General features: G+C 41.3%; 2 protein-coding genes across 2 annotated transcripts; one reads left to right on the forward strand and one right to left on the reverse strand.

Annotated features, from left to right (window-relative positions):
- Positions 1–1,062: 1,062 nt before the first annotated feature.
- On the reverse strand, positions 1,063–3,753 carry LOC137136806 (natterin-3-like). Its single transcript, XM_067522525.1, has 3 exons — positions 3,610–3,753; positions 2,773–2,866; positions 1,063–2,291 (listed from the first exon to the last, which is right to left on the reverse strand). The coding sequence occupies exons 1-3, from the start codon at positions 3,736–3,738 to the stop codon at positions 1,204–1,206; spliced, it is 1,311 nt and encodes a 436-aa protein (XP_067378626.1). The 5' UTR covers positions 3,739–3,753; the 3' UTR covers positions 1,063–1,203.
- A 4,392-nt stretch (positions 3,754–8,145) lies between these two features.
- Positions 8,146–9,942, forward strand: LOC137136241 (natterin-3-like). Its single transcript, XM_067521429.1, has 3 exons — positions 8,146–8,251; positions 8,341–8,431; positions 8,714–9,942. The coding sequence occupies exons 2-3, from the start codon at positions 8,341–8,343 to the stop codon at positions 9,757–9,759; spliced, it is 1,137 nt and encodes a 378-aa protein (XP_067377530.1). The 5' UTR covers positions 8,146–8,251; the 3' UTR covers positions 9,760–9,942.
- The last annotated feature ends 2,008 nt before the right edge of the window (positions 9,943–11,950 follow it).

The raw sequence follows: 11,950 nt of genomic DNA on the forward strand, positions 1-11,950 counted from the left end.
CTAACTTATTATAAATTTATTTCTAAAAGTCTGAGTGAGGAGGCTGTGTGAAACATGGCTGAGTGAAGGTCTTTGTCTCAGCTGCTTGACTTTAGTGTTTTATTCAGAGCGTGTGGATGATTCAGACGTACAGTTTACAGGGAGCTGATGTTCTTCTCTCGGACCATCGCCGTTTCACACAGTGGAAGTAAATTAGGCCAGGGCTGTTTCAGAGTGTCACACGTTGACGCTGGGGTCAGAATTTGTTTCTTTATTAATTTACCACTGGAGCAATCTGAAGCGTGGAGGCGTGTCTGCAGCTGTTTGTGGCTGCATGAGAACTGCTGCGTTTGGAGCTAAATCATGCCAAAGAGCTCAGATGGTCACAAATACAAACGCTAACATGCTGACGACGGCATATTTCAGTCTGGTGACTTTCAACATTAGGATTTTTACAAAATATTCATGAGACCAGAGCAAACTATTAATGTATTTTCAAGTTACACTAGCCAACTTTGAAAAACTCTTCCTAAAATCTTTTTCTTCAGAACGGCTCTTTATTGTCGTTTCAGCCTTTTTCCTGGTTGGTATTCACATGTTTGTGTATGTGCATATGAATAAATGTATGTTTTGCATGGAAACACGAGCCTGTGAGCCATATGTTCTACAGTATGCATGTATTGTGTATTTATGCAATGTGCATCTATTATCCTGCATCTGCAAAGTGCTTTGTAAGCCTGGTTTAGAGAAGTGCTTGATAAATAAAGTTTTCGGAAATATATTTTAAAGCCTATAAATGATTGAGGGTGTGACTCTGTCACTCATGAGCACTTTTTACCGAAGTAAAAACACTCTCTGTATGCAGGACTTTCATAGTCTTGTTAGTTTTACCAATTAAAAAACATCAGTACTGTACTTCCTCCACCGCTGTTTATTGTATTGTTTATTGCATTTGTGGGGGTTTTAGAATTTTAGAGAAGCTGTTTCTAGGCCCTTACATTTTGATTTGTAGGTTTGATGTTTAGTGTGTATTGAGGATGTACCAGCATTGATGGTTAATGAAGAAAATGAAAGTGAAGAACGTGAAAGTACCATATGACTTTATTTTTAAACACCAGTTGACGCAAAAGACATTTTACATTTGTCAGTGACACATTATTTGTTTCCATATTCACAAACTCCTGATGTTTAAAAGGTATCATAAAGTGTTTTTCCATTAGTCTCTCAGGGACAAGGCTTGGCATCAACTACAGGTTCACAGCGATCCACCACAGCTCGGACTTCTCCAATCTGGATGCCGTCGTATGTCCCGGAGATGGACGTCCACTGGGTCTCTCCGTTGCGGTAGGTGCGGCTCAGGCGAGCCGTGTAAGGAATGTCGGCTTTGACTTTGCGTCCCTCCATACGGACTCTGCAGGAGTGGTTCGGTGGGACGGTCAGCTCGATGGACACCGAGTGGCCGATCGACTCCACCACAGTGGTTCCCCTGGAGAACTGCAGGGTCTTCTCACCGGTAAGCTCAATGCCGCCAGAGCCCACGAGAGGGATCTTGGCGGTGATGCTTCCTGTGATACCCAGCATGGTGCCTCGGCCAATGTTCCACGTTTTCTCGACATCTGTGGTCTTTGAGATTGTGACTGTCTTCACCACTGACTGGCATTCGTTGTTAGTGACCCCAGAGATGCGCATGGTCTCAGGAGGATACTGGAATATTTCGACCTCATTGATGCCGTACTTGACATCAGTGACATGCTGGCTGTAAACATCCCTGTTGATGGAGAGGACCTCGTACTTCTTGTACCAGTACTCGTCACCTTCCCAAGGCAAGAAGAAGGCTTCATGCTGAGGAACAACCTTTCCAAGACCGTACTTGTTCTTTCCAACGTAGATGCCAACACCTGGGCAGGTACGGACTGCATGTTGAGGCACAGAACCGTAGGAGCCTTCCTTCCACTCCAAGAACTCAAAGTTGTCTTTGTTGGCCAGGATCTCAAACTCAGAGGCATAGTACTCACGGTTTCCATATGGGTAGCGACAGTATGGGCCTAGGTCAGGGTTGTAGAAGCCAGCCTCACACTTAAACTTGCAGACATAGTCAGTGCGTTTAGTGTAACCGTTGTAGATGGAAACAGCACCGTTGGGCAGAGAGCCATTCCAGCTCAGCCACTCCAGGTTAACGTTATCACCGAACATGAAGGAGGTGGGCAGATCCTGCTGGTGCTCCAGGTCAGGGGGGGTCAGAGGACTTGACACCACTGCGTTACCAGTGGGTTCAGGGACCTGGTCCTCCAGCTCTGGGTTCAGTAAGGACACTGAGTAAAAGAGACCGACAAAAATATTACAAATTAAACATATCAAACTACTGTCCAAACTCCTCTCAATGCTGGACCATCCTTCCCACCCACTGCACTGCTGGCTGCACAGAGGAGCACTTGGAGAGCAGCTGTAACAAGGCAACAGCGTTTCCCTATGGGATCAATAAAGTTGTTTGAATCTTTGAATCTTGAATCTACACTTTTTCACTTTTCAGTACAATAATAAGGAATCAAACAAGAGACTCCTCAGGTAAAAAAAAGCAACATAGAAAACAAAAGTTCAATAGGATAATACGTTCACTCAAATACTTTCGAGGTAAATCATAAAATCAAAAAGACATTATGAAACAAATTTTCCAGAAAGTCTGACTGGAAGGAATCTGCAGCAGAATGAGGAGCTGGGCCAACATAGTTAACTACAGTATGTTTACTGTGTTACAGTAGAAAAAGAACAACATGGCAAGATGCCCAACCTCACCTGTCCGGAGCTGTGAGCTCTTCTTAATGATGTCCTGTAGACTGGCTGAGGACAGGGCCAGCAGACCCAGCAGCACCAACACTGACAGCTTCATCTGGAGATGATGCACAAAGTGATTATTATGTCCCTTTATGTCAACTCTTTGTTAAGACCTGGTCTCAACACATTTAAGTAAGAACACTTAAAAGCGTCTCCTCCATTTTATCCTGATCCAGGACCCGAAGGTTCTGCATTACAGTGGATTATTCCATCTTGTGGTCTGGGCCCAAATGGGCCTAAAACCGTTTGTGTAACTTAAAGTATGATCTGTGCCGTTTAGAATGATACAATCATCTACATCCACACAACAAATCACACATCAGTGTATTCCTGACATTTGACTTTATTTTTCTCATAATTTATATGTTTTCTTTATAAGTCTCCTTTTAATCTTTATTTTTCACACTAATTATGAGCCTGCACCACACTGTCTTTGACTTGTATGAGAGAAACAAACCTTTAAATACTTGCTATTGACGTGTTAACAATATCTCAAAGGAGGAGGAGGTGCTGTTTTTTTTTTCCCACAAACTGTTTTCCTGACAATAATCATTTATTATTGGTTTTATTTATTCATCAAATTTAAAATTCGGTTTGATTAGAGGAAGTCAGTAGCAAAGTCAGCGAGCATAAATAAAACTTAATTTCTGACTCTAACTGCAGCAGGAGACATTTGAGAAAGTCAAACGACCAAACCAAAAACATACTAGACACCAGAATAAAAAGATTTCCAAGATTTCTTCCACTTGAGCCCGAGTCCCATAAACTGAAGCTGATAAGAGACTGAACAGCACTCACCCTTACAGTCGCTCCCCACTGAGTCCTCCTCCTCTCACCTGAAGGTTTATATAGCTGCTTTGTGGCTGCATCATAAACCCGGCTGTGAACTTTCACTCTGTCTGGGATGTGACTTTGACCCGTAAACATAATGTTAAAAGCTAAGGACTCATGATTTTCATCCTTGTTCCCCTGTGTTTTTGTCACCAAGACACTTCCAATATTTAGCAATTGATCTCCTTTCGGTTTAATTCATAATTGTTCTACTTGTGAAGATGATTTGTCTATTTCTACAATTGTGTGTGTCATTTTACTTTTTTTAACTTGAGAGATACTTTTTTCTAAATAGGGTCACAATAAGTATATTTAAGAATCACAGGATCTGATTTTATGTTCAATTCAATTCATTCAATGCAACTTTATTTATATAGCTCCATTCATAACTACGTCAGCTCAAGGCAGTTTACAGAATAAAGTCAAGACTGTACAGATATGTAGAGAGAACCCAACAAATGCCCCTTGAGCAAGCTCTTGGCAAAGGTGGAGAGGAAAAACCCCTTAATGGAAGAAAACCTCCAGCACAACCTTTCCCTCGTGTTTTCGATCTTCCACAATCCACAATATTTGGGAAGAATTGTCACAGATGCACAAAACGTGCTAAATTGCTGCGGAGCTCCTCGTCTCTTCGTCTTTGGAACCCTTTGCTCCACCTCTGCCCACCAAGTAATCATGGATGTCACATCACATCATCCCACTGACTGACTGAGGATCCAAAACACCGGCTGTGTCATCTCCGACCGGCGGATCTGTAACATGTCAGACGCAGAGAGAATGACTACATTTGGACATCAGTGAACAACTGATGTGAATCCAAACAAGCAATGTTACTACTCGGCTTTCATGTCAGCAGTACTAATGCTGAGGCTGAATGGACAAAAATTCTCTCACCGTGTCCCTGCTGCTCTCTTGACCCATTCTAAAGGCAGCTCAGATAAATCCAGGATAAGATTCAGGATTATTAACACAAGAACCACCACAGACTGATAAGACTGGGACTTATCAGTGGGCTCTGTCCTCCAAACTATCAAACTGTATCAGTGACCTTCAGCGGATCAGCCACTCGCTGCTGTGATTGTCAAATGTCATGTGTCCTTCAAAATATCATCTGAGAGATCCTACACTGTTGATCGTGAGAAGTGCTCTATAACCTGAGCATCACGTGCCACCTGCTGAATATCACTGAATCACTGCAAATTCTAATTAGTTAACTGTGAAAAAATGCAGGTGGACCAGGAATTGTACTTTTTAATAACAGTGAAATACTAATTTGTTAGTACAAACAACAATTTCCTAATCTGCTTGAGTTTTATTGAACATAATCAGCAAACATTAGTTAACTGATGTGAATTTGCTGCATGTAGAGAAACTGAAATCGAACTGTGTTTAATTCAGCACAGCTGTCATTCGAGGAGAAGGGATCTGAATTCACTGCAGTATAAATACAGTATACTGTGTCCAAACTACATGATCTCGAATGTGATCTCCTCTCAGGTGCAGGGATTTTCGAACTATGTCAGGGGCTCAGGCGATGTTAGTGACAGGCATTAAAAACAGATTAGGAACAATTTCAGAACACACAATATGTTTAATTTCTCTCTCTCTCTCTCTCTCTCTCTCTCTCTCTCTCTCACACACACACACGCACACACACACACACACACACACACACACACACACACACACACACACACACACACACACACACACACACACACACACGGCACAGAGTAGAAACTGATCAGTGTTGGAGGTTGAATACTTCCCAATACTGATCACACACAGAGCACTGAAAGGTTTAAATATGTACTGTGTCTGTTATTAGATTGTTTTATGATTAAAACTCAGTCTGTTGTGCAGTGTTGTACGTAACGATCTGCCAGCGCCGCCTGCTGGATAAAGACGATGCTGCAGCTCAGGACTTACTGACAACTGATAGATAAATGTTTTCTTCTTTTAAAAGTTGATTTTCTCTAGTGTGTTGCTTCAATTTTTTTTATATAAATACAATAAGTGTTGGTGACTTTTCACAGCAAAAGTTTGAAAAATGTGTTCATTAAACTAAAAAAACTGAACATTTTAGTTTTCTGTTGAAGGCAAGAATCTTGGTACAGACATTCATTGTCTGTCATAATCAATTCGAATAATTTTGGTGATGTCAGGTTTGTACAATAGTGGACCCAGAAAGTGAGTGGAAGTATGAGTACAAATATAGGCTTTATTAGAGGTCACAACGAGAAAAGAGAAAACTGAAAAGTACTACTGACCAAGGACAGGAATAGCATGATGCTGAGAGGGTGAGCCAGCCAACTAATCTGAATACACAAGTACACATACACTAATTAAGTGAACTATATTAGTCTAGGTTGGATGAGGAAAATGAAAGGGAACGAAGAGTAGAAGACGTGACTGGTGTGGAGCAGGAAGTAGCAAAGATTAGTAAGAGTGAAGTGAGGAGGACGATGAAGAGGATGAAGAGTGGAAAGGCAGTTGGTCCTGATGACAAACCTGTGGAGGTATGGAAGTGTCTAGGAGAGGTGACAGTAGAGTTTCTGACTAGTTTGTTTAACAAGATCTTGGAGAGTGAGAGGATAGAGGAGAAGTGTACTGGTGCCCATTTTTAAGAACAAGGGAGATGAGCAGAGCTGTGGCAACTACAGAGGAATAAAGCTGATGAGCCAAACAATGAAGTTGTGGGAAAGAGTAGTGGAAGCTCGGCTAAGGGCAGAGGTGAACATTTGTGAGCAGCAATATGGTTTTGATGGACAGGATCAGGAATGAGGACATCAGAGGGACAGCTCATGTTAGATGTGTTGGAGATAAACTCAGAGAGGACAGATTGAGGTGGTTTGGACATGTTCAGAGGAGAAACTGTGAATATATTAGTAGAAGGATGCTGAGGTTGGAGCTGCCAGGCAGGAGGTCTAGAGGAAGAACAAAGGAGATTTCTGGATGTAGTGAGAGAGGACATGAAGTTAGTTGGTGTGAGAGAAAAGGATGCAGAGGACAGGGTTAGATGGAGGCACATGATTCGCTGTGGCGACACCTGAAAGGGAACAGCTGAAAGGCGAAGAACCATATAGGACAGGACTAGTAATCAAATAGGCTGCAAATAATCAAGAGACTAGAAATCAGAGGAAAAGTACCATAACTGACACAGGTAACAACTGTGAATACAAAAACCAAGGTAATTGGAAAAGATCAGGACAAATGAAAATAGAAATCAGAATGAGAACAGAAATACAGGATTAGCAAAACAAAAAGACAGACGAGTAGTAAACCAAGGAAAATAAGGTCTATACTGCAAAGGTAAAGAAAACACAACAAAAAAAATACAAGAGGACACAATCCAGCAGGGAACAGTGGCGAGAGCTGGGTTTAAATACACAGAGGCCCAGGTGAGAATAAGGACTAATGGTTTGTGTAAAGTGACCAAATGACCATAAACAGGAAGTGGGACTGAGGGACAGCACAACAAGAGTCCGGAAACAGGAAGTAATGCTGGGGTACCAAAGACAAAATGAACAAAAAGTTAATTCTGTTATGACAAGTGATCCCCCAACTTTCATTTCATCAGCTCAAGCTTTCAATGTGTCATTGGTTTGCAGTAAAACCAATACTGATCTCTACAACAATAGGTTTCACCAGAAAAGAACCAAAACGAAAGCAAAAGTCCGACTGAAACAAAAGCCGGCAGCTTTATCAGACACGTCTGTTGATAAATGGTTGCGCTGAACGGGCTTCTTCTGTGGCTGCTCTGTCCACCAAAGGCGGTGTCCTCTGGGTATTTATTCCCGTTACGTCCTGTGATTTCTGTGATAAGTTAACAATCAACAGTATTTATTTTAGCTGGCTAAATGCCATCATATATGACAGAGAAGAACGCCATGTGTTTGAGCAATCAAAACATTAAATTCAAGTTTGAAACGCAAAAAATATAGAAAAGACTAAAGGAACTCATAAAGCAGCCTACACAAAGTAAAACTATTAAATAAGAAATATTGCAGGTGAAAATCTGGTTTTTCGTATGGTTTAAAAAGTGTAAAAAAAAAAAAACCCATTGCATTTCAAAGAGAAATAAGTCCTCCAACCTTAACACCCATAAATGTTGTTTGTCTGTCCCATGTGACCCATGGGACCATTTGTTGATCCCACCACCACCTTTTTGCCACAGGTACCATCGTCCAAAGGCACCAAAATGGTGGCAGGTTTTTTAAACTTCTGGAAAACTGTGCAGTGTTCTGGTTTGGGGTTAGGCACTAAATAAACATGGTTATGTGCTGGTCCATCGCACATTGTTTCACACTGGACGTAAACTTCCTTGAGTTGGTGACCCGTCCATCCACCAGACATTAATACAAGATGCCTGATGAAGCGGGAAAAAAAGATAAGAGAGAAATCTTATCTTACCCAAAGAAAACCACCACTCTCACAATGTGTCAAGTCAAAGTGAAAGTTAACCTGCAGTGTTTGTCTCAATGACTCAGCTCCCGAATATAAATCTGCTGGAGACTGAATGTGCATCGACTGATGAAGACTGAGCAACTTTGACTTTCTGGGTTTTCATCTCAAAGTGTGAAGTAGTCGATTTGTCAATTTGTATCGAGTGAGTCACTGCAAACTTTTGTGCATTTATGTTTATTTTGTTCCATGTAGTCAGTTTTATAAAGTTTTTGCTCTGTGTTTTATGTCCAGATGAAGCTGTCACTGCTGTTGCCGTTGACCCTGTCGGCTCTGTCCTCAGTCAGTCTGCAGGGGGTCCAGAGCGACACACGGCAGGGAAATGGTAACCTCAACGTAGCTTTATGAATTTGGGGGACGGGTAAAACACTTTTAGGATACGATGATCGACATCATAATATATTGCACAGATCTTCACCCGTCAAAGCAGTTTTCAAACGTTATAGATGGGAAAAGAGTTTTGATCCTGACATTTTATTCCACATTTTCATCAAATGATGTGCGTTTAAACTCAGTTTTTGATCTAAAAGCTTTATTTAAAAGGTACAGAAATCCCTCAGCTTCTGTTATGTGTATTTGTCTTTTCCATTACTTTTTTTTTATCCAGCCTCCTTGAGGAACTCTCTCCCACTTCTGACTGTTGCTAAGCTAAGGGAGAGGAGGCAGGTCCAGTCGTCCACCTTTGTGTCTGACGGAGGCTCCACCCTGGAGTGGGTGACCTGGAACAACTCCCTCCCCAACGATGCTGTTTCCATTTACAACGCATACGTCGATCGCATCGATTACGTCTGCAAGCACACGTGTGCTGCTGGGTTCTACACCCCCAGCAAAGGTCCCTATTGCCACTATGTCACAGAAGGAAAAGCGTACAGTGGTTCCCCGTTCGAGATCCTGGTGAACAAAGACAACTTTGAGATGCTGGAGTGGAAGGAAGATTCGTACGGCTCGGTTCCCCCGAATTCAATCAGAACCTGCCCCGGGGAGAACGTATTTGTAGGCAAGAACAAATATGGACTCGGGAAGGTGTCTGCACCAGATAAGGCCTTCTACCTGCCCTGGGATGGTTCTGAGTACTGGTACAACTACTACCAGGTCCTGACCAATGATGAGGATATAAGCAGCCAGAAGATCTATGATGTTAAGTACAACACAGATGACTCCAGCATCTTCCACTTTCCACCTGAGGTCATGCGTGAAACAGCCATCAGTAACCATGAGTGCCGCTCGGTGTTGAAAAGAGACGAGCTCTCCAAGACGTATCAGGTGGAGCAGAGGTGGGACTTCACTTCTTCCATCGCACTTCGTGTGGAGACGAGCATCAGTGCCGAAATCCCCCTCATCAGCTCTGTCGGTATTCAGTTCAGCACTGAGGTGATGCTCCAGTTCACCCGGGGGAGCACGGTGCAGGACACCGTCACTGATTCCATGTCCGTGGAGTTCACCGCCCCGCCAAACCACTCCTGCGTGGTTAAGATGGTGCGCTACAAGTACAAAGTTAACATCCCGTTCACGGCGCGGCTCAGCCGCACCTACGCTGATGGAGAGGTCCGCTCGACGTCCATCGCGGGGACGTATGACAGCGTTCAGGTCGGAGAAGTCCAGGCTGTGGTGGACCGATGTCAAGCTCTAGACAACTCCAAAGCGTGCACATGAAATGTCTCGTGTGTGTGCTGGGTGTAGGGACGCATGTCCAGTTTTTGACCGTGTCTATTATTGCTGTTAAATGTGGACAAAAGATGAATCAGTGTAATGGATTTAATATGAATATAAACATGACTCCTGAAGATTTTGTACCTTAATGAATTATTCCATAATAAAATCGGTGTCGTTTGTTCATTCTTTGTTTCACTGTGTATTATGATGTAAGTGCAGATTTCGAGTTCAGCTCACTTTTAGATCTCAGACTAACACCTGGGTTCATTGTAAGACCGGGATTTGTGATGTTAAAACTGCATAAAGCATAAATGTTCCAGGTTAAAGACAATGAATGGACTTTTTAGGGATGACATCCTGTTTTGAAATTAAACATTTGCATAATCATACAGTTTGTCTCAGTGTCATACTGCAGTACATACCACTTGGATACATCATACTGAATACTGTATTGTGGAATATTTTATTATTATTAAATAAATAAATAAGTCCTCCAACCTTAACACCCATAGATGTTATTTGTCTGTCCCATGTGATCCATGGGACCATTTGTTGATCCCACCAGCACCTTTTTGCAACAGGCACCAACAAGGACGCTATATCGTCCAATGGCACCAAAATGGTGGCAGGTTTTTTAAGCTTCTGGAAAACTGTGCAGTGTTCTGGTTTGGGGTTAGGCACTAAATAAACATGGTTATGTGCTGGTTAAATGTTCACACTGGACGTAAAGTGAAAGTAAACCTGCAGTGTTTGTCCAATGACTCAGCTCCAGAATATAAATCTGCAGGAGACTGAATGTTTTTGACTGATGGACACTGTGATGTGAGCAACTTTGACTTTGTTTTCTGGGTTTTCATCTCAAAGTGTAAAGTAGTCGATTTGTCAGTTTGCATCACATAAACCTTTTCATTATATGTAATTTCATCATATTGTCCACAATCATCATTCAGACACTAAAACCGACACTGAATCTTATTTAGTCATAGTTGGTCACCTGGGTTGTTTGTTTGTGCCATAAACCTCCATGTTGTTCTCCAAAACCTATTTCGAAACTTAGCAACCAGACGCACTGATCCACTGAATAACAAAATGTGACTCTCATGATTAATTCATATCCTTTACTTGAACTGGTTTTACAAAACTAGTGACGCTGCATCAAAGCAACTCAATTTAAATCCAGCCTTTAATTTAACCCAGTACAAACCAACATTTTACTGTAATCACAATTTTTATTGCTTATTTATTAGCTGGATTAGGTTAGCTTTACTAGTAGAACACATGGATGACATATATAGTGCTACTGCACAACAAAGTGATCTTAAGGAACTTAACATCAGTCTTCGTTAGCAGGTTAATTAGATTCATGTCGCACACTGTGACTTTTAATAAACATGAAAACTTTGTAGCTTGGCTTTCATCCTAACATGCAACATGAGTTTTGGGACATATATAGCACAACAATAACACCACCTTGTGGTTTTAAGAAAATATTACATCTTTCTTTTTGAATAATATGATGAACTTATACATGCTGATGTATCATTATGTGCTAGCCACCTGTTTTAATCACAGCTCCATCTTTATCAACAGTGACCTTTGACCCTTAGTTTTTATTAGAACTCACTACAACTCAGAATTGTTTGTAAGCATTGTTTCATAAGTGGAGTCCTTTTACTTTGGTACTTAAATGAAATGTAAATCTGCTTAGTACTTTTACATAATAAAATTTTTAAATAGTACTTGCAGTGGAGAATGTTTTAGGTTTGCACTTTTACTTATGTATCTTTTTTATTTTTTTGTCTCTTTTCTGTTCGGGCTGACTGTATGTTAGCTAATGCTTTTAGATTACAGCCCACGACTTACAGAGTAAGTAGAGTGAACTTACTGTGTACTTGTTAGTAACAACAGTGTAACCCCACATTACCTAACAAAAGCATGATTTCTATTTATTTTTCAAAATCAATATCTAAATGCCTTTGTTACTTGTTATCCAGCCTTCAACTTAACACAGTACAAAGTAACATTTTACTGTAATCACATTTGTTGCTTAGTTGCTTTATTTTCAGTAGATACAACAAATGAGGGCTATAATTGAAAGTGGAGCCTCTTGAAATACATACTTTTACTATTTCACTAGCAAAAGTCATAAAGTGTTGCTCTGGGCCCCTAAACTACTTGTTTTATGCCGTAG

This window comes from Channa argus, chromosome 11, assembly GCF_033026475.1.
Source record: "Channa argus isolate prfri chromosome 11, Channa argus male v1.0, whole genome shotgun sequence".
NCBI lineage: Eukaryota > Metazoa > Chordata > Actinopteri > Anabantiformes > Channidae > Channa > Channa argus.